Raw genomic sequence first — 23,505 nt, 5'->3', positions numbered from 1 at the left:
ACAACTCAGTGATTCCGGCCATGAAAGACTTCAACAATACATTTAACTTTAAAGAAGATATCCAATGTGCTGAAATCTGACCATTAAAACAGGTTCAGGATCATGATGAGTTCTTTTAAAGGAAGGGTGGAAAAAGTGCAGCTGCAGGTTACATACAGCTCCCCAAGGCCTCTCAGGACTAAAAAAAAAAAAACATAGGGGAAGAAGGATGGCTTGTGTTTTGTTTGTTTTGCTTTGGAGCAATTTGTTTTGCATCCAAATATCCCAAAGTGATTTTTGGGGGACCACGAAGATCGTTTCCAGTGCCAAAGTACATATGATGAAATTCAATGTACTTCTGCTTTAAAAATGAAATGTGAATCTGTGGCACTGAATGACCTTTTGGTAGGATTAACAGACGTATACTCATCAGTGGCCAGAAAGGCTATTGAGCTCTGCTTCCCTTTATGTCCACCTATCAATGTGAATCAGGCTTTTCAGTCCATTTTTATACCAAAAGCAAATTTAGGAGGAGGTTGGGTGACGCCCTGGATTGATGTACTCAGCTGTCAGACACAAAGCCCAATTTCAAAACTATTTTAAGTACACAAATGAAACAATTTCATTTATCATTTTAGGTATGAATCCAATATTTTCTTGTACAAAATAAATGTTTGTGTTTATATCCAATATTTTCTTGTACCAATATAAAGGTTTGAAGCAGCTTTTGATGCTATTGACCATGGTATCCTTCAGGGTCTTCTCACTGGGATGGGACTGGGAGGTATATCCAGAAGGTGGTACTGGGGGACTTCGGACACCTGGCCATTGACCTGTGCGGTTCCTCAGGGCCCCCTCTCTCCTGTCCTTCTGGCAGCAGGCTAAAATGTTTTTATTCAGACAGGCTTTTAAAGATGAAGGTGTTTAAGATCTAGTCAGGGAATGCTGTGGTTTTTAAATTTGAATATGTTTTGCTGGATTTTAACTATGATTTTTTTTAGTATTGTTTGTGTTTAATTTTGTATATTTGTATATTTCAAATTGTACACTAATGCTTTCAATGTAAGCCGCTTTGACCCTCCTTGTGGTGAGATAAAACGGGGTATAAATAAGTATAATCACACTAACCATAATAATTTTTTTTCTATTTCCAAATTTACTACTTCATATTACAAATTCAGGCAATAAGGGTAGATGAAAGAAGTGAGAACTCTGTGGGTTTACAGGAAAATCAGGGAAAGAGTTAAAGTTCCATAGGCAAAAGAGTCTTCTGAATGGTTCAATGACTGAAAAAGTTTGAGAACCAGTGCTCTAGGGGCCCAGTAAGCCCCAAAGGCAGGTTCTGAGCTGAGCATTTTGAAATCCAATATGGACAGTCTGCTATATCATGCGCTGTCATGCTCACTAATCCACTTCATGCTCACTAATCCACTTGCCAATTGAATGCATATACTATAGATTAAAATTGAAGTATGTTAAAAGTTCATTAATCCTCCAGCCATTCTCAAGTCCCATTGAGGGTGGCTCAGGTCTCTTCCCTTCACACAGTGTGTAGCATGGGCAGATAATGCCTCTTCCACTTCCTAAAGTCAAGTTAGGCAGCGTTAATTTCCGTCTTCCAAATTCAAGCAGAAGCCACAGTTTTTAAAGAAGGAATTCCTTACATATATGTAGTCTATGCAAATTGGCAAGAATTATTCCACTCAAGAGGTCTGATGTACCATGCTGAGAAACTTATATCATATGCGAGGACCTGATCCAAGCACAGCAAATACACTTATTAGACTGAGGCAATATTACCAAGTAAAACTGTCACTATCCTTGCATTGGGTAATGACTTCCATATTATCTTTTGCATTAAACATCATTGGGGCTGGGAGGGCAAAACATGGCACCAATATATGATGTAAGAACAGGGCCCAGTATAAGATTCAAGGCAGAGACTGCTTCATTGGATAAATAAAGACACAAGGGTGTTAGTGTGATATATCATATAACAAATAAATAAATAAATAAATAAGTAAATAACTTTATTTATAAACCACCCTATCTCCCCTAAGGGACTATATAATTTACATAAGATTTCACTGTCAGAAATTGCTTCTAATGCTATTACTTTTATGTAGCAGGTGGATTCTTCTGTGCTATTTTTACAAGAATGGAAAATATAAATATGGAGCTATATCACAGTGACAGCCTGTTCTCTTTTTAAAACTTCCCCTGAACTAATATAACTTCCCTCCCTTACAAATTAGAATATAGGATTAATTTCTTTCATGCATCAAGTGACTAATGCAGTGTTTCATTTTTATTTATCCCCACATACTGAAGCTGACAAAGTGACAGACTTGCCCAGCTTTAAACGTTTTGAAGAGTGGACATGTTCAAATGTGCACTGAAGCATGCAAATGAAGCAAGACAATATATGCCAACTGCTTTACTGAGATGTCACCCTGGTGGGGAATCATCCGGTGAGGAAATCCTGTCGAGCTCAATGAAATTCTAAACATGCTTAGAAAAGACTCCAATCCCAGATGCCCACACATTTTTGATACCAAACTGAAATACATAGACCTTCTAAAGAAACCTTCTTAGATTATCAAATATTAAGTAGCCCCATTTAGCAGGAGTGGGTAACTTTTGGAGTGGGTAATTTTGGAAAGCTAAGAAGAGGCTTGCCTCCTCCTTTACTTCTATTCTGCCTTTCTCCCCGCAGGGACTCAAGGCGGCTAACAAGAACAATAAAGTATAGACCTACAATCCTTGTAATGGCATTCAAGGGGGCATAGGATACAAAAGATCACCTGATGGAAAAAAGGAAGGGGGGGGGGTAGAGATCCACCATCAGAAAAGATCTATTTTGGATCCCACCACCAAGTTCTACAGTCTATTCTAACTTCTCACTGTTGAAGGTCAGAAGTCAAAGAGCTTTGGCAACAGAAGAGGTTTCTCAAAAGCAGGCCACAGGGACTTTGGATTTGATCTCTAAGTATCATTAACACAAAAAATGTATACCAGCTCTGAGGCTGGGGCCAAATCCATCAGTTACTGGAACTGGAGCGATGGTAGGAAGAAAGAGAGAATGCTGCTCTTCCCTCCCTGGGCTGTAAATGTATCAGAGAACTAACATTGGAGCTCTCCAACTCTTCAGGCATGAGTGCCTTGTAAAGAAACAAAAATAAGCTTGTATTTGATTAACATCTTTCCCTACCAATACATTTTGCTGGATTTTTTTTAAATAAAGAAAAAACACACACACACACACATGGAGCAGAACCAGGGAAAATACTATGATGTAAGAACAGGCCCCAGTATAAGATTAAAGGCAGAGACTGTTTCATTGGATAAATAAAGACACAAGAGTGTTAGTGTGATACGTATACCATATAATAAATAAATAAAAAACTTTATATATAACCCGCTCTATCTCCCCTAAGGGAATATATAGTTTACATAAGATTCAATATATTTTCACTGTCAGAAATTGTTTCTAATGTAGCAGGTGGATTTTATGTAGCAGGTGGATTCTTCTGTGCTATATTTACAAGCATGGAGAATATAAATATTTAGCTGTATCACAGTGTATATGATTAACATCCTCTCCTACCAATAATCTTGCTGGATTTTTTTTAAATAAAGAAAAACACACACACACACATTTAGCAAAAGTGCAAATGAGAAGCACTAGATTAAAAGACATGCACCTCTTATCTCACATAGAAGGAAAAGTCTTCTAAGATAACATATACAAGCATGCTTCTAGTTTCCTGTTGCAAAATTATTTGAAATTTACACATGTGGATAAGAGAAAGAAAGCAGTAAAGAAGGATTAGTATACAGATATGTCCCGGTTGCATTGTATAAAAATGCCTAAATGCATTGTTCACTCGGATTCATCTTTCAGGCAGTAGCCACTCTATATGGATTGTTTCATATCAGGGATGAAAGCAGTAGTAGCAGCAAAGGAGAACATCTGACATGGTTGAGGTCACCTGGAGAATAGTCCAGCAACAGAGAAAGGAGATTCACACAGCATTATTTATTTCATGTATCATGTTCTTCTTCTGAGGATTTTGAGAAGCTTCAATGCAGCTGACCTCATGGTTTTCCATCTAGGCAAATTACAGGGCCTGGTCTGCCTTAGCTTCAGCAGCACAAAGGCATCCACAAACTATGTGGCTACGGCCAATTGAATAACATTTGTTTTTAGACATTTAATCCAGTCTTTGCAATCCACAACATATGAATTTACACTTCATGGTGATTTAGGGATTGTAACTGCATCCTGACCATTATAATAATGGAGCAGAACCAGGGAAAGTAACAGCACAGCATTATGACCACAGATGCACAGATGCATTCATGGACTAATTCTCCACCTGCCAGATTAAAAAATGAAATTCCTCAACATCTTTTTAGGCTACTGCAAAAAGAAGAAGAAAAGGACAGGTTTTGGCTTTTGCTTGCACTATCTCCCAGGAGTATACATTAGCAATATCTAACAGCTGCTACAAATCCAGATTGTACAGGGTTAAGAGAATTAATGCTGCAAGAGAAAGCTCTCAGTAGGGAAGCTAACAAGTTCTCATTAATGGCTTCCCTTTTTAAAATTAACTTCCCCTGGGCTGCAGGACTATATGGGGGGAGGGGGGGGCACAGGGTAGAAGCTAATGAGTAAATGCCAAGGAGGATGCTGTGCTCCATAAAAGGCACCAAAGAGAGTTCTTCTTGCATCTTCCCAGGGAAGGTCTCTGCAGGTCTCCATTCCCAAAGGTCCCCCTGATCTGTCTCTTTCAGGGAGGTTAAGAGGAAGATAAGAAAAGATAGATACTGACTTGCAAATATCTGAAGGAAAACAGTTTGCAATGACATAGAAATGAAATGGGTTGGGAGAAAAATCTAGTGGCACCTTTAAGATTAACTGGTTTACCTTAGCATGTGCTTCTGTGGATTTCAATCCACTTCTTCAGAAAAATTGGTGGAGTGCAATATTCAACAGAAAGGGGTAAGTTATGACACTGATCATAAAATTTAAATTAAATTAGCACACATGAACACACAACCACCCAAGTTATTGGGCACTGTATCTCATTGAAATATGTTATCTATGGCTTATTTGTGGTGAAAGGATAGCATGGGAAGAGACGACCACATAGTCCCCCTGGTGTCTGAAGTCCTGTGTTACACATCTCCCAAACTTCTCACTTCTTAGACCAAAGCATTTAGGAAACAACTATTCTTACCAATGAGATAAAACACAAGGATTTGGATTTCCTGTCATAGTCCTGTAGCACAAGGCTAACTAATTAATTATAGCATTAGCTTTTGTGAAATACAAGGGGGATTTTGGAAGAATGTTTCAAGGAATATTTCAGGAAAATCAAAGAAGCAATGCTACTCTGCAGAGCATGAAGGAAGGGGAAAGAAATAACTGCAGAGGAGGAGACAGAAGGAATCATAGTTGTCTGATGCAAGGTGTGTACAATGTTTGCCTTCTTACCAAAACTACACCTGTAGCAGGTGCAAATTGGTAACTTTCTTGGAAGAGAAGGTCAATACTCTACAGGGGAACTTCCTGGATAAAACAAAGGGAGAAAGGATCATACAGAACCAACAGGAAGAAATTGTGAAGAAAAATGGAAGAGGCCTATAAATGTGAAGAAACACCCTGGAGGCAAATCGCTGTCTGAAGCAAACCATACTGAAGGGATTCAGAACCTTTCCAACTAAGCAATCACTTTATATATCTTGCTCATTTGTACATCTGGGACCAGGAAAGAGTCAAGGTAACTTCTAAACCCAATAGAAGAAAGTGGTTGGGATTCATTGCTCAGGAATAGAGAGGCACCTGCATGCCAGGCTAACGAGATAAATCAAGAAGTGTGCTGTTCTCCTGGGAGCCATACCTGGGATGTCACTGACAATTTGCAAAAACTCAGCAAGAAACAGAACAGCACCCCTTTCTCCTTATTCATGTGGTTATCATTCACAGAGCCAATAACGCCTTTGAGCAGATTATTTCTGATTATGAAATGTTGTATAGGAAGCTGAAGCAGTGTGAGGCATGGCATTCTCATTAATTCTGTCAGTAAAGAACAGAGGACAGGATGATACTGAAAATGAATGATTGGCTGCGTAAAGAGGGTAGAAGGGACAAATTTGGCTTCTAAGACTGCTGTCTTTACTTCTTAACTAGATAACTACTGGCTACAAAAGCTGTACCTCATGTAGACTAGGAAGACTGATAAGTAGCATGGCATGTCTAATTTATATATTTACTCTATTTATATCCCGCCTTTCTCTACCCCAAAGGGGACTTAAGGCGGCTTTACAAATGGCAACTATTTGATGCCTTTAGAGAACAATACATTTCAGTTAAATTTTTAAATTTTAAAAATTAAAAAATTAGAGTTGAAATGCACATTAAAATATCTAAACATTATAATCACTATTAAAATCATACCATCCACAATAATAATTCGTGGCTGTTCCAAAAATAATTGCTGCCTGAATCAGTATGGAAAGAACTCTTGTAGCAACTTTGAGATCAAGAGAAAGAAATTAATAGCATAAGCTTTTACAGATGTAGGTTGACTTAAATCTATAGAAGCTAAAATATGGGTGATAGTGACAGAAACCTAAAAAGAGATTCCAGAAGAACCAAGGGAGTCACATTCTCTCCACGTGTTCCCCAGGACAAGCTACCAACTGAGGCAAGCAATGCTATTTCTTTACCTTAACCAAGCCAGAATAAGAAATCGGACTGTATCTAAAAATAGTTTTATCTCTGAATATCTTGAGTGGAGACTCGTATCTCGTTTCTCAAGTGGGAACTACTTAGTATTGGGAACAGTTATCTAAGGGCAGAGTATCTGATTTTTTTTCTTGTTATGTTTTTCAGCAAATACTGCTTTTTAAAGGCAGTATAAACAACAATTTAGAAAAGCATTCAACATTTTTAAGGTCCAAAGCAGTTAGAGAAGATAAGAGCTGTAGTCTAAATACCTGGAAGGAAACTGTGCTCCTTTCCCTTCAAAACAATCACGGTTTCTACACTGAATTACAAAAGAACATTCCCAGTGGAATGTAGCATAGTCAATAAAAACCAAGAAACACAACACAACATCTCTGGAAGACATGCCACAAGATACATACAATGCTTTTGCAGTTAATACAGATCAAGGTTAGGCAACTCGTGACCTTCCTGATGCATGTGTATGACAGCTGTCATAATCCTTTCCCCAATAGCTAGGAATCATTTGCAAGCCAAAACATCTGGAGAGCCACAGCTGCCCCCTCCCCTTAAAAAATCTCGGGTCCTTGTATTGTTGCTGCAATTTGAAAAATATTGGTGCAAGTTGTATTTCCATTTTTGGGCATGCATGTTTTGCAATATCCACAAACAACATGCAGTTATTGTTTGGCATTAGTCAGAAACAAACAGTTTTTTTAAAAAAGAGGCTGTTTTTAGAAGATCTCCCCAGGCCCAAGTCCAACTAGCCTTCCAGTTATTAGGGAATAGAACATCGTGCCTTAATGCCACTCCGAAGAGGTAAGATACACAGCACACACAGCACAAATTTTCAGATTTGCAGATTCTGTTCCAGTGTCGTATGCTGCTCTCCAACACAAAGGCCAGTGACTCATGCACACTTAGTTAGCAACCTTTGGTTCAGAGGCCCCAATTAGTGCAGACTCTAGAGGGACAAGACGTGGGTGGAAAAAGAGAGACTTTTCTCAGCAGTAGACGGAGCTGCAGCTAACAGCACTACAGAGCTTAGGCAAGCTAGCAAAAATACCACATACTTATAAACTGCTGGCCTGTGCTTTATCCTGTGGGCTCCGCCATGGCCAGGTTGGCTGCCCTGGTGGCAAGGCAGGACTTCGCCGTGATGGAGTCTGGGAATACAAAGAAAGTGGTCAGCAAGCCCCAACTAGGAAGTAAATTGGATTTTTTTCTTACCTCTCTGCTCATTTTACCGAATGCCTTGGGGATTTTGCAATTTTCCCATTAACAGATTGATACTCAATGCCAATGACATGCTTATGGGTTCTAAAGGGCAACCAGCAATACCTTCAAAATGGACAGACAGTTCTCTTCCTTGTCTGACATTTCCATAGCCAGTTTTTCCCATAAATGTTGCTCCCACTTGGACCCAACCTAGGCCCATTCTGGCTTAAGCAAATACCTATCTTAAGAAAAACAAACTGAGCTCAGTTTGGATACTAAACGGATATTCACAAGGTGAACATAGTAAGAATACTGTTGGATCAGCTCTTGGAAATGCCAAAAAATAGGCAGATAAAAGAAGAAGGGAAGTGAAGAAAGAAAATACCACTAATATTAGTCCCAACCACAGTTGACTCTGGTCTTACGCAGTCATGGGTGCATATTCCTTCACAGCATTTCCCCCAAGGGAATGGGCTCCTCTACATTTAAAAAGCTCTCATATCTGCCCTATCTAGGGTGGTATCTTGTCTTACAGGACAATCAATCTGAAGCCTCCAGCTGCACACAAATTCAGCAACAACCTTTCACGATATTGACCCATTAATTTTCAAGACTAGCAGTCACTGACAGCTTTAAACTTTAGGGAGGATAAGGATATCTACATATGGCTGCTACCACATGCTGCATTAGCAAATTACAAGTGGAGTTTCCCAAAATATTTGTCTGCCTGAAACAGAAGAAAAAGTCCGACCAGAAAAACTTATCTGTGGATGACAGATTACGCTTAGAAGAATTCTCCCTCGTCATACACAAAAGGCAATCCTTCCTCCAATATGGTGCCTGTTGCCAAGGGTAGGCATTACGCAAGTTTTTTTCTTTATAATTATTGCTAAAATCTCCACGCATTACTCACATAATCAATCAACTATGGTTTACACATAGAGTGACTAGCATACCAAAGGTGCTTAAACAATCTAGGTGTCTGTTTAATATCTTCACTTTCGGTGTGAATTCCAGCTCTTCTGAGGTCTCTAAAAGGAGGTCAGGATTCCCCATGGCACATGTTCCTCTCCCTCCTTCACCACTTTTAGTGGCCCATAATTTTGAGAAGTCGCAATAAGTGCAAGGTGCACTTCTCACCAGCAGGTGGAGTTACCTCCCTACAGAGAGAAGGAGAATCATCCAGTGGCTCTGTCAACACATTTCAACACTCTCTCAATGTGTGTGACCCAGATACTTCAGGGAGAAGCTCAGAGAGAAGAGTCAGGTGGCAGATCTAACAGGAGAAGCTCCATTACCCTCCCCCTCTTCAGATCATTGCCCCAGACTGACTCCTGGTGCTGTCATCATCAGCATTCATTCACCTTGAGTGCTAGACACAGATATTGATTTGTACATCAAATACACCGAGGTAAGGCACCAGCCGTATGTTGCACTGAGTGACCATGAAGTTTTGTTTAACTGGGACTCAAATGAGACAGGGGCTTGTTTGCATTAAGTTCCAAAGTATAAAATCTTTGAAACACTGTAAAGTACACTGAATTGACTTTGTCTAATACCTATGAATGTTGACAACTGTTCTTTCTAGAGTAGACTAAGGAATCTATCCTAGAAAGCCGAGAGAGATAGAAAACGACTAGGAAGCCCCTTTCAAGTTCTCCACCTATTCTCTACATCAAGCAATTGGAATTCAGATTTCTTAAATAAGGTACACAAGACAACTGGCTGCCTTCAGAAGGAACAGAGGCAAGACCTATGACTAATTCATGAGTCCTGTCTTCAATGGCATCCCATGGGTTTTACTCCTCCTTGCTGTATCATCAACTGGTTGTGGTGAAGTGGCTTGTGTGTTCCAGTGAACCTGTGAGCAAAGTCATCAAGAGTCATGTACTCCCAGCAAGATCTCTCATGGTGGCAAGGCCACAGGGAAGAAACCAGACAAAGCATGATGTGAAGACCTCAATGTTGGAGCAGGCAAATGATAACATGATGCATGTTACAATGGCAGTGATGGGGGACAACGGCTGCAACAGATGAGAAGCCACCGGTCATTGTGATAGCCATGCCATTGGATCAAAACCTTTCTGTGAAGACTGTGTGTTTGTCACTATGCACTCATCTCCACAAATAAAACAAATTTTCACACAGGCATCTTCCAAGACAAACCATAACCAACAAAAGTCCCAAGGTGATTGGCAAGTGGCGATGGGGACACAACTATGAAATACAAAAGCCCCTGACTACAGACAGGCATGGGCAGTGGATACCGATTCAGTTGTTCTAACTCAAGGCACTTGAGAGGTTCGGCAGCTGTGTCCAAAACTGAACAGCCCTACTTAGGTTCTACTCTGCTCACCCCAAATGGGGAGGAGGCTAGAAAAGGTGCCCTAAACATAGTCTGCCTCTTTTATCCCTGACTGGACTGTTGCATCCAGAAGAGTCACCACCTTGTGGCCAAAAAAACAAACAAATAAATTTTGGAATGCAGAACATATGGACACTGTTGGATAACACAGTGAACGCCCTGGACATAGGACTGCTATTATTGCAAGGAAGCTGAAGTATTTAACACTGATATAGCAGCACTACAAGAGACACAAAGAGCAGAAGAGGGATAGCTAAGGAAGAAAAAAAAAGCTACACTTTCTTTTGGAAGGGACTCCCTGAACAGGAATGACAAAGACATGGAATCAGCTATGCTACCAGACACAACCTGGTGAAGCATCTGTATGAAGCATCTGTCAGCATTCACAAACAACTCTCATTACAATATTGGAAAGAGAAGTACCAATATCTTGCAAATCCCTCAACAACAAACCAGGGATGACCTTGAAGCACTGCCTACTTTGGAAGAAGTCAGCAAAGCCATCAATCAACTAAAAAACAACAAAGGTAGCAAGCCTGATGGGATTCCTGCTGAACTCTTTACAGAAGGTAGGCCTGAGCTGATGCAACTCTCCACAGATTGATTGAAAAAGTGACCAGAAGATCCCAGCAGACTTCAAGGATGCCATTATAATCGCCCTTTTCAGAAAAAGGGAGAAAGAAGAGACTGTGGAAATTATCTCTTTTATCCACCATCAGAAAAATCCTTGCAGGGATCCCCGCAAACAACCTTCTACCTATCTCAGAAGACAGCCTCCCTGAATCCCAGAATAGTTTCAGCCTGTCCAGAGAAACAATGAATATGACTTTCACTACACAACAGCTCCAAGAAAAATGCAGAGAACAAAACTAACCTTTCTACATGGCATTAATCAATCTTGCAGAGGGCTTCGACACCGTGAATCATAGGTGCTCTCTGGACCACCTCTTGAAAACTGGATGTCCTGATAAATTTGGGAACATTCTGCAACTCCTCAATGATGGCATGATGGGAACAGTCTTGGACAGCAATGGCTCACAAAATGCCCATTTAAGGCGAAATCAGGGATAAGTTATTGCCCAAACCTTATTTTCCATCTTCATAGCTATGATTCTACACCTTGAAATCACATATTGAACAGATGGCAAGTTCTTTCAACTCAGCAGGCTGGAATCCAAAAGTAAGGTCACTATAGAACTCCAATATGCTGACCATAACATAATATGTGCTCATTCAGAAGACCTACAAACCACATTAAACACCTTCTCAGAAGCACATTGAAGCTTAGCCTCTCACTTAACAGTGAGAAAAACCAAAGTGCTCTACCAGCAGGCATCAACCAACCTCTCTGCAATGCCAGAAATAAAACTTAATGGTGTAGCGCTAGAAAATGTTGACCATTAGGCAGCCACCTCTCCACAAAAGTTGACATTGACACTGAAATCAACACCATCTGATTTCTGCGAGTCCAGCATTTTTTCGGATGAAGCAGAATGTGTTTAAGGATTGTGACATTTGTAGGGATACCAAGATGCTTGTTTATAAAGCTATTGTCCTCTCAACTCTGTTGTGTGCCTGCAAACCATGGGCCATCTACAAATGTCACTCTCAATTTCTGGAAAGATTCCATCAACACTGCCTCCAAAAAATCCGTCAAATTTCTTGGAAGGACAAGCAGATAAACATCAATGATCTGAAAAAAAGCAAAGACCACCTGCATTGAAGAGCTGATTCTCCACCATCAACTTTCTTGGACCATCCACATTGTTTGAATGTCTGATCACTGTGTCCCAAAGCAGTTACTTTATTCTCAGCTCAAGAACGGAAAACAGAATGATTAAAGATGATCATGAAGCTAATCTTAAAAAATGTGGAATAAATACCGACAACCGAGAAGCCCTCGGGAACATGCTAAGAGGAAGGAATAGTATAAAATATTTAAGAAACTAAGTGCATAGAATCATACTCCAATATTATGGCAGCTCTACTAGCTGCCGGTTTGCTTCTGGGCTAGATACGAAGTGCTGGCTACTACCTTTAAAGCCCTAAAAGGTTTGGGTCCAGGCTATTTGAAAAACTGCATCTCCCCTTATAGACCAACTTAGTCACAGAAGTCAGTGGAGGAGGCTCTACTTTTGGTTCCACCTCTGTCTCATGCACGACTGCTGGGAAAGAGAGAAGGGGGGGCTTCTCCATGATCGCTCCCCACCTCTGGAATGCCCTCCTTAAAGAGATAAAAATGGCCCCTTCCCTCCTCTCCTTCAAAAAACAATTAAAATCCCGCTTGTGCTCTCTAGCATATTGAGAAGAGAAGGTCTCGAGAATGATAGTCAGCTAATACACCTCCGATTGTATATTACCACTGTACTCTGGCTCTAGTGGGTTGGCCGGCACCGCAGACATTATTGCAATTATAGTTAATTTAAAATCTTTTAATGAACCTTTGGGAGCTCTACTAATTGAGGTTCATGTTTTAATGGTTTGATATTATTTTACTGTTTAACTATTTGTGCAATTTTAAGTCTTATATTATAATTAGTTGTTTGATGTCGGTTTGCTTGGGATTAGGTGGGTTGTTAATGTATGCATGTTTATACCTTTCTTGAGACAATGAATGTTTGCATCTGTGTTTTTTGTTTGCTGGAATCCGCTCTGAATTCCCCTAGGGGAGATAGGGCAGAATACAAATAAAGTTGTCGTCTTCCTCTTCTTCTAATAATTATTTTTTGAAACACAACAAGATGAGTCCACAGCAGGTACTCTGCTAGCTGTTGTATTGGATCACATGTTGGACACTTCCCGAGTGTCTAGGACTGTGTGATTTATCGGCGAATAATGTGTGCAGTTCCCAGTAAGATGGCCTTTTGCAGCTGGCAGATGGTAATCTTGTCAGCGCCTATAGTGTTTAAGTGCAGGCCAAGATCTTTAGGCACTGTACTCAGTGTGCCGATCACCACTGGGACCACCTTTACTGGTTTGTGCCAGAGTCTTTGCAGTTCGATCTTTAAATCCTCATATTGTGTCATCTTTTCCAGTTGTTTCTCTTCAATCCAGCCTAGTGTAGAAGGTGCCACTTGGGGAGGGGGCTGCTCACCATCCTCCCCATGATGCCATTGCAACATCGACAATCCATACTTTGTTTTTTAACACGATCGTGAGGCCAGGAGTATTGTGCTCCAAAATTCTGTAAGTCTGAATTCGGAAGTCCCAGAGTAGCTTGACGCGTTCATTCTCTGTAACTTTTTCCAGCTTGTGGTCCCACCAGTTCTTTGTCGCAGGCAGATGGTAATTGTGGCACAAGTTCCAATGTATCATCTGAGCAACGGTGTTATGCCTCTGCTTGTAGTCTGTCTGCGCGATCTTCTTGCAGCAGCTGAGGATATGATCTATTGTTTCATCTGCTTCCTTGGGATCTAAATAATAATAATAATAATAATAATAATAATAATAATAATAATAAGATATAGCATTCCTTTGCCTCTTAACAATGTTCCCTTGGCTTAACTCTTCTTTACCTGGAGGGGGTCCACAAAAAAAAAAGAGAGAGAGAGAGAGAGGCATGTCTCCAAATGTTCAGTGAATAATTGTTGTTATTTGGGGGGGGGGGGGGAGAACCCTGAAGAAGGTCACTGAGATGTATATAGGCTGAAATGACCATTCCCCAATTTTTGTCTATTTTATCAGTAACAAAATCATACTGTCTTGTAAGATATGGGTTTTTTTTATGGCCCCTACCATGTTGACCTAACAACACCAAGCCACACCTGTTATCAACAGAAGGAAATCATCATGTTATTTCCCAAGCTATGTCCAGGTAACCTGGACATTTTTATATTCCTATTGTCCTCCCAACCCTGCTATATGCCTGTGAGACGTGGATTGTCTACAGACGTCACATGCAACTCCTGGAACGATTCCATCAGCACTGCCTCTGGAAAATCCTGCAAATCTCTAGGGAAGACAAGCAGACAGCTTGCTGGAAGAAGCAAAGACCACCAGCACTGAAGCGGAGGTCCTCTGCCATCAACTTCGCTGGACTGGCCACGCTGTCCGAATGCCCGACCACCATCTCCCAAAGCAGTTGCACTACTCCGAACTCAAGAATGGAAAACGAAATGTTGGTGGGCAGGAAAAGAGATTTAAAGATGGTCTCAAAGCCAACCTTAAAAACTCTGGCATAGACACTGAGAACTGGGAAGTCCTGGCACTTGAGAGCTCTAGCTGGAAGTCAGCTGTGATCAGCAGTGCTGTAGAATTTGAAGAGGCACGAATGGAGGGTGAAAGAGAGAAACGTGCTAAGAGGAAGGCGCGTCAAGCCAACCAAGACCACCTTCTACCTGGAAACCAATGCCCTCACTGTGGGAGAACATGCAGATCAAGAATGGGGCTCCACAGTCACCTACGAACCCACCGCCAGTACACTGATCTTGGAAGATAATCCTACTCGGACAATGAGGGATCACCTAAGTAAGTAAGTATAGATTCCTAGAAATCTAAGGCCGTGACACACAATATTGATTCCTTAGTAATGAATCCCAGGAAAATGCAGGGAGATTGCCAGGAAATGATACTGTTTTGGTCCCAAACCCAAAGGAAAGTGATGCTAAAGAGTCTACAGATCTAGAATTCCAAATGCCACATAGCAGTACTATCTGCTCCATAAAGTAAAGATCACGGTGACTATTTCCTAGGCAGAGCGAACTTTGAATGTATAATGAATAGCATGAATAGCATGAGAAGTAACAGGAAGGGCTAATAGGATTGGTTAGCACTATTTGATACCTTAATGGGGTGGCACCAGGAAAACCTGCTATTTTAAAGGAGCATGGTATTACATTTAACACAGTAAGATTTATTATCTAAGGGAAGCATATATTATAATTTTCATCTGGTCAAGATTCCTCAAGCTTGGTACCCTCCAGATGTTCTGCAGCCTTCTCAAGACTATAAGGTAAGCTGTGTTTTTTGATGACAACCCCACCGTCTGGTTGTTGATTAAGAAGCTTAGTGCAGAATCAGGGCAGCTTGAGGCTAGAGCCACCAATGGCCACAGAAGATGCGATGCAATTAATGTGATTGAAAGAGAACTTTCACATGAAGTAGATAATGTATGGTTTGGCACACTCTGCTCCCTTCCCCATGCTGTGGTCAAAGATGAACGTGGGCATTTGTGATTGGTGAGATTTGGCACCCAGCAGCCAATACAGCAGAGGATGCCTCACTCAAAGCAGGGAGCTCCCCCACCTACTCAAGGCTCACAGCATCCAAAGCTAGTCATATTATTTTGGAAATGAGGCAGAAAAACTTCACAGGTACCTCTCCACCCACCATTCTTGGCAATAACGACACAACAGTAACAGATCAAAATAACTAACAATTTTCTCTTATTTCCTAATGCTCCAAATCTACTCCCTGGGGTAGGGTTTACTCTGTCTAACGGCAATGCCAGCCGCAAGCAGCAATTTCCTCTCTCCCGAGTGAAAGCTGTTCCCCCTGAGAGTCAACAAGTAATTCCAGTTGTTTCTGAAAGCAACGTTTAGTGTTCAGAATGTATCAGGCATATAGAATTTTCTGAAGAACTTCCCTGACAAAAGGTTCATGTTATTTTTGTGTTCACCTCTTCTTTTCCCAGACGTTCTCACAAGCAGCAGCTGTGAAAACAGGTGAATAAAGGGGGATGGTTGTGGCAACAATTTATTATTTGGGAACAGAGGCTTGTATGTGGTGGGTGAGGGCAGGGATGAGCCATGCGACTTTTATTCAGCTGCAGCTGTACATTTCACCTGTCTTTTGCAGGGCAATCGTGGTTTTACAAAACAGATTTTCAAATGGACTCTGCAGAAGGCAACACCAGCATTTTACGGTTTCTGACAAAAGTGAGCTAGAGATATGCGAGCTCTAACCCAACAGGCAAAGCAAACTCAATTTGCTTTAGAGTGTGGCATATTAAGCAATCTTTGATAGTTTTTGTCATTTTGGTTTTGTCTTTGCATATTTCATCTCGCTCCCAAAAAACTTTGAACTTTGGCACACTGTGGATGCTTATGCTAATGCCTATGAAGTTGTTTTTTTGTTCTGAATATGAAATCTAAACTTTGCACCACATATTGATTTTTGCTCTCCTTTAGTTTCTGAACTTCATCCAAATTTTGTGTAATTAAAAAAAATTTAAAAAATGTGTTGCAGTTTTTTAAAGTAACATTGAGAACCTGAGGGTATCACATGCTAACCAGGGCAGCAATCTTGCAAATTCACTACAAAAAATGCATGTCTAATACATGAGGATGCCTGCCACGGATGTGGGCAAAACGTCAAGAGAGAATGCTTCTGGAACATGGCCATAACAGCCTGGAAAACTCACAGCGACCCATGCCTAAACTATATTTGTGTTTTCAGCCTTGGGCAAACATTACATCAAGATTAAAATTATACTCCCATTTAACTCAACCACACAACTGTACCTAGAAGTTGCTGGATCTATAACCATTGTAGACAAAAGTTTCTAAATTCATACTTAGTTGGGAAAAAAGGCCAACTTTGAATTATTTCACTGTTATGAAAATTCAGTCCCAATATTCACCACACTGAGAAATTGAGTAGAAAAAACTAATAGAGAGGGCTAGGAAATTCTCATTAGGATGTTGTTAAGAGAAAAGAAACTGTGTGGGAGGAAGGATCTGTGAAGTTCAGAGGAACGTTGTATGTGTGGGGGAAGTATTAGCCACCAAAACACAAGTCGAAGAAAGGATGTTATTCCGTTATAAGAGCCTGGAGAGTTCATCACCTGATGCAAACTAACATCAAAAGTAACAGAAATGAACACCAAATTCAAATCAGTATGTGTCTTTAAGTTTCACAGATGAGATATACTATATGGCAAGTTTGCTTGTGCCAGAGCAAGGCCTGAAAAGTTATTTCCTTGGACTACAAGTCCCAAAATTACACAGTCAGTTTATCTCAAAAAAGGAGGACATTTCCAAACTCTGAGTATGTCCACTTTAGCCAGAACATCTCCAATAAATATGCTTCTCAATTAATATATTTATCATGCAAACACACCCTTAAGATTTCAATCTTGGGAAGTGCCACTGAGAAATTGATTAAAACGATAAAGAAAAAGGGCACAGTTGTCTAGACTGCTTTCATCTCACCACTACCTCTCCTCCCAGGAGAGGGCCTCAAGGCAGCATTTATTGGAATACACCCACGTCCAGGTTTGTGACCATATTTGTATCATGACTAAAGCTTGCCATTAGCTGGCACTGCCAGGAATAGCTTTAACAGAAGTGCATTAACAGCTCAACAATGACCATTAGCATTGTCAGGAGACGGTCTGCAGGGCCTACAGAAAGCATTTCAAAATGCCTGCAAGAGCAAGAAAAAGCAGGTGTGCAAATGTAAGCATGGTGGGTTGCTGAAGACAGCACTGCAACTGGAGTGTCCGATTAAACCCAAACACATGTCACACTCTGTTCTTTCAGCAATTGTCATAGGGTGCCTAGTAAAATAAAGGTAAAGGTTTCTCCTGACATTACATCTAGTTGTGTCTGACTCTGGGGGATGGTGCTCATCTCCATTTCTAAGCTGGGGATCTGGCACTGTCTGTAGACACCTCCAAGGTCATGTGGCCAGTATGACTACATGGAGCTCCGTTACCTTCCCACAGAAGTGGTACCTGCTAGGTTGACAGAAGCTGAGCCTAACAGCAGGAACTCACCCTGCTCCCTGAATTCAAAATGCCAACCTTTCAATCAGAAAGTTCAGCAGCTCAGCAGTTTAACCCGTTGCACCACCAGGGAGAAGTAGCTAACAGGAATTACCCTTACCTTGTCAGTCTTAGGAAATGTTCTTTCAAATATACCATCTGGTCAGTCCCAAAAAATACATGGCTTGCAAAAAAGTCATCACACAAGAAAATAGTTCAATGCAATGACATATGCAACACCATTCTGACATTCCTAGCCAAACAGTGCCGAGAATCAAGAGGCAGACACTAACAAGGGCTGGTCCTGTGTCCCCATCAGCCAAGCTGGTAATGGAGATGGGTCTGGGAGAAGGGCCTCTCCTGAGGATCTCAGGGCCCAGACAGGTCTGTACAGGAAGATATAATCTGCCAAATAGCCTGAACCTGAGCCATATAGGATTTTATAGCTCAGGACCAGTATCTCCTGCTATGAACCATCACGAAGCTTAAGATCATCAGGAGAGGCCCTGCTCTCGATCCCACCACTCTCGTAAACACGGTTGGCGGGGACTAGAGTCAGGGCCTTCTCCCCCGTCTGTGGAACTCTCTCCCTAAGGATATCAGGTTGGCCACCTTCCTCCTATCCTTTAGAAGACAACTGAAAACCTGGCTCTGGGGCCAGGCGTTCGATTAGAGGCCAGCGGCAATAGAAAAAGGAAATTTGGATTTTGCGATATGGATTCTCCTGGCTCGGCTTGGTTTTACTGGCACATTAATCTATTAATTTATTGTTAAATTTCAGTGATGATGATGTACAATGTTTTAAAATGATTTTATTGTGAATTGTAATTTTTATGGTATTTATGCTGTTAGCATCCTCTGATGCTCATGTGAGGCTACGCTGAGTCCCCCTTGTGGGGAGAAGGGTGGGATATAAATATATGAAATAAATAAATAAATAAATTTTGAATTGTGCCCAGAACAATTTGGCAGGCAGTGAATCCATTGCAACAGGGGGGTTTTGTGCTCCCTCTAGCCAACCCCAGTTAGCAATCTGGCCACAGCTTTTTGGACCAGGGAGTCTCACTCAGTATGATTAAGCAGAAAGCACTCTGTTGCTGTTTAGGAAATTTGTATTGTAAGCATATCTAGGGTTCGGTGTTAATGTCTTCTACATAAATGAGATCCAACCTCCAATGCATGGAAGTTCCAGGCAGGGCTGGAAAAATACCTGTTTGGAATCAGGCAGAGCACTGCCCATCTAAACTGATAGTACTACTTAAGCAGAGGGACCAAAAACTTGATTCAAAAGTCAATCCCCCCCCCCCCCCCCATTCCTACAAGAGCATAATATAGAATGCAAAGTCTCTCCAATAAAATCAGATACAGAGTCCCACTAAATTTAACCAGGATGGAAAAGAATAGCATGGTACGGTACGTAATCATGACTCTGCCCAGGATGTCCAGGCACAGATTTTCCTACACTTAACATTTTCCAAAACGCATGAGCTTGATGAAAGGTTCTTGTCTTAGAACACAGGAAATACGAAGATGCCTTTGGCCAGCCTGAGGACATCACAGGAAGTAGGACAAACTTCTCACAGTAGGCAGCAGAGGCAAGAGTTCTTTTCGAAAAGTCAAGCTGCAATCTGTGGTGGAAAGTCTGAATTTAACGGCAATGAGTAACAAACTCTTTCATGAGCAAGGTATTTTTGATCTAATGAAGTGTGAAAAGAGAACAGTTAACAGTATTTCACAGCCAAGGCTGGATTAAAATAAGCCAAGACTGTAAATTGAGAAGACACTATAGCAGATAAACACAACATACAACCCTCCAAAATACTTTGGGCAGCTCGCAAAGGCTGCCACTCTCACCAGTTCCCCTGCCTTGGTCACCCTTTTGTGCTCCAGGAGATATCCATGCAAAGTCAAGAGCACCCTTGGGGGAGCATGAAGTGCTGAAGAGGGTGATAGTAGAAGATACAGGGAAGCCACAAGCCAAGGAGAACCAACACGTTTGGCCAGGGCTGAGGCCACAGCAGCCATACTCCCTCCATGGGCCCAGGCGCCTCGTTCAGCTGCCATGGTGAACCATAAGTAGCTGGCAGGAGATGGAGCCACTACCAGCCCCAGCCCCCTCCAAGAGGAGGGTTTGGGTGCAGGAGCAAGGAGAAAGAGGCAACAAAACAGCTAAAGAGGAGGAAGCTAAAAATAAAAACAAAAACCTACTGCTTGAGAGGTTGCATCACCATAAATCATGTGATACCTGGAAGGCTAACCATTTTAGTAAACTTCAAAGTCATAGGGTGCATCTACACTGTGGAATTAATGCAACTTTAACTGCTATGGTTCAATTCTATAGAATCTTGGGAGTTGTAGTTTGGTGAGGCGCTAAAAACCTATCTGTGGTTCAAAGAAATTTAGCCTATTTTAATTTTGTCCTACCTAGTGCCAAGTTGTGCAGTTATAGTATTTCCCAAAAAAAGTGTATCATTCCAATAGTTAAGGTAAAGCTTGAAAATTGGTATTTTAGGTCCTTCATTTTTACCAGACTTCTGAATAAATACATCACTCATGACAGTCCACATGGGTGTTGTACTCAATTCAGATAGTTTGTGTTGTCGTATATTATCACAAAGTTCAACTTACTGTGTGGTTTCTGTTGTATCAACCCACTTCCATGTGTGTGTATTGACACAAATATAACTTTGAGCCAATTTTTTCCACTCAATGGCTTGAAGGACAATAAGCACATGATAGTAGTATACAACCTAATCATCTCTGCATTAAAAGATCATGTATTTTGCATATTCAGTGAGCATGCAACAAAACAATAAACCAAGCAGATAAATGAAGGCTTACAGGCACTTTGCAATGATATACAGTCTGTATTATTGGGTATGCCACAGAGAAGCTTTGTACAAGACAAAAGACTAACTTTAGATATAGAGATAAGTGTCCTTTCCGGAACAAAACTGAGTGGCAGCCCCACTCTTTAAAAGCTATGGCTTTGGTTTCCTGCAGCCACATTAATTCATTTTTCTTTTTGCATGTAGGGATAAGATGAGACAGAACTAGGGAAGGATCACAGAAAGATACGGGTCTGCTACTCTTTGCTGCGCAGCAAGCCCATCTACATTCCTCAACGTTACCAGAATTATGTTCATATTCACCTTTGTTTTTAAAAGTACATATTCCACAACACAAAAGCTTGCACTAAGAAGTAAGTTACAGTGTACTACATGGCGATATAATCATAGTTGTAAGCCGCTCTGCATTCCCTTTGGGGTGAGAAGGGTGAGGTATAAATAAAGTAAGTCAATAAATAAAATACTGTATTTTATGGCATATAAGACTACTTTTTATCCCAGGAAAATCTTCTCAAAAGTCAGGCGTCATCTTATATGCCAGATGCCTTCTTATAGGGAGGTGCTGATTTTTGAGTCAGACTCAAAAATCTGCAGTTGCCACATATGGTGCAGGGAAGCTCAAACACGGCCGCAGCCGCTTCCCCATCATATGAGGCGACTGTATGAAAGCAACAAGGGTGGTGCTGTACAAGGACGTAGAATAAAATCCACTCACCAGGATTCATAGGCAGAAGTGACTTAAAGCAGTCCCGCTTCTGGAGTTACTAGAATACCAAGTTGGCAAACTTGGTGTTTTGTTTGTTTGTTTTAATACAATACAACTGTTTTGGTTCGCTCCTGACACAATAAATAAATAAACGCAGTCCCGATGATGAGCTGAGGGGGTGCCTCACCAAGAAAATGTAAGTGAAGGGCAGAGCAAGCTGCAGGCGTCTGGAATGTCAGGGCATGGAAAAAATGGATAGAGTGGCGGTGTGCCCAGAAAATCACACCTCTTTCACCCATCTGGCCTGCCCTTGTATCGCATTACTGTACCTCCTTCTCTGCCTCTCAGATCTCACTCCTGAGGACTGCAGTGAAGCAGCACAGGTGCACATGTGTGAGATCTGAGAAGCAGAGAAGGAGGTACGGTAATAGAAAAATTACGATATTGAAATCAAATCTGATTTTTTAACATTTTTATTTGGTGTGCGTTGGAAGAAGGGTAGTCTTATACGGCAAGTATATCTCAAACTCTATATTTTAACTGGAAAATCTGCAGGTCGTCTTATATGCTGGAAAATATGGTAATTCTACATATCATTAGAAAAGACAAACTACAGAAATCAAATGGTCCCATCTCTTGAACCTTTAGCTCAGTGGTTCCCAACCTTGTTTTGACCAGTGACCTCTTGACCAGTGACCACTTTGAGCAGGGATCACTCTCCAACATTAGTACCCAAAGGGTTTTGGTCAACTTTAGCAGCCTTGGTTTGGGGTGCTGATTCAGAAAATTGCATTGTAAGTAAGTAAACTTTATTACAGTCGATGACCAGATCATAACAGGGGGACCCAGTCCCACACATTGCACTGCATAGACCACATCAGCTCTAGTTTTTGATACAGAACATATGACATTGTCAGCAACAGGGAAGCAGTGGCAGGAAGCATGAAAAAAGCGGAAATAAAATAAAATAAAGAGGAAGGAGGCTAGTGGACCAGATTTTCATCCTCTTGGCCCACTGGTGTTCCATGGCCCACAGGTTAAGAACCATTGATTTAGCAGGTTACTTAAATGCTCCGAGGACTAGTTATCACACAGAGTACTGGCACTACATGAATGCTTGGACACACTTCACTGTGCAGAGTGAAATGAAAGGTCCACTCATTTCATGTTTTAGAGGGATGACAAAATGCAGGTGAAGAATGTAAGACAGTTATCTGAGGCACTGACCTTCTCTCGCAGCTGAGCTGACCACATCTAAAGCAATAACCTTCAAGAGGAAAAGAGCTCCACCTCTTAAAGAAAGTGAAGAGGTGTGGGTCTGAGTTAAGCATCGGATTGGGGAGGGGGGGGGGTCACCTGAGAACACAAACACCAAAGGAAACCACAGCTCCAAAGTAGTACAGCTGAAGGCTAAATATAGAGGGCTCACCCTATCTCCTTAGAAACTGTCTCATAGCGTGTCATGCCCTAGGCAAAAAAGGATCAAACCCACACACAACACTCCTCTTCTCATTGTTGCCTGTACCACTCATGGTTTCTTCCGGCTCAACAGAGCATACTACGCATTTTTCCAGACTCTGCAAAAGTACAGAACTTGGAACTGCTTGTAGATTTCAACCTGTTAGTGCCTTCAACCCTAGTTTTGGAGAAAGGGTGGAATATAAATAAAGTTGTGGAATGTCCTCCCCTTGGCGGCTCCATCAGAAACAACACTGACGTTATTTAGGTGTCAGCATAAACAAAATAAAAACGTCTTTGAGGCCTGATTTCCCACAACATATTTATGTATATGATTTTAAATGGTTTTAAGCCGAGTCTTGATTTAATGTATATTCTGTTGAGAGATTTTGTAATAAAAACAGGCTATAAGTAAGCTTTTAAATAAATATTCTTGATACTGTTATAAAGATGTTTTGTTGTTACATTACAACCAAATGTAATGTAGCATTT

General features: G+C 41.1%; 1 protein-coding gene across 6 annotated transcripts in view; it reads right to left on the bottom strand.

Annotated features, from left to right (window-relative positions):
* Nucleotides 1-23,505, bottom strand: part of DGKZ (diacylglycerol kinase zeta) — a 198,283-nt gene that overhangs the window by 88,890 nt on the left and 85,888 nt on the right. For 3 of the 6 annotated variants that reach the window (XM_067462746.1, XM_060763875.2, XM_067462745.1), the window contains exon 2: nucleotides 7,786-7,878. The exons of the other annotated variants lie outside the window; for them this stretch is intronic. In XM_067462746.1, coding sequence (XP_067318847.1) covers nucleotides 7,786-7,878 — 93 coding nt within the window. The remainder of the gene's footprint in view (nucleotides 1-7,785; nucleotides 7,879-23,505) is intronic. 6 annotated transcript variants of the gene reach the window in all.

The sequence above is a fragment of the Anolis sagrei genome, chromosome 1, assembly GCF_037176765.1.
Source record: "Anolis sagrei isolate rAnoSag1 chromosome 1, rAnoSag1.mat, whole genome shotgun sequence".
NCBI classification, from domain to species: domain Eukaryota; kingdom Metazoa; phylum Chordata; class Lepidosauria; order Squamata; family Dactyloidae; genus Anolis; species Anolis sagrei.
This window is presented reverse-complemented; position numbering and strand designations above follow the sequence as displayed.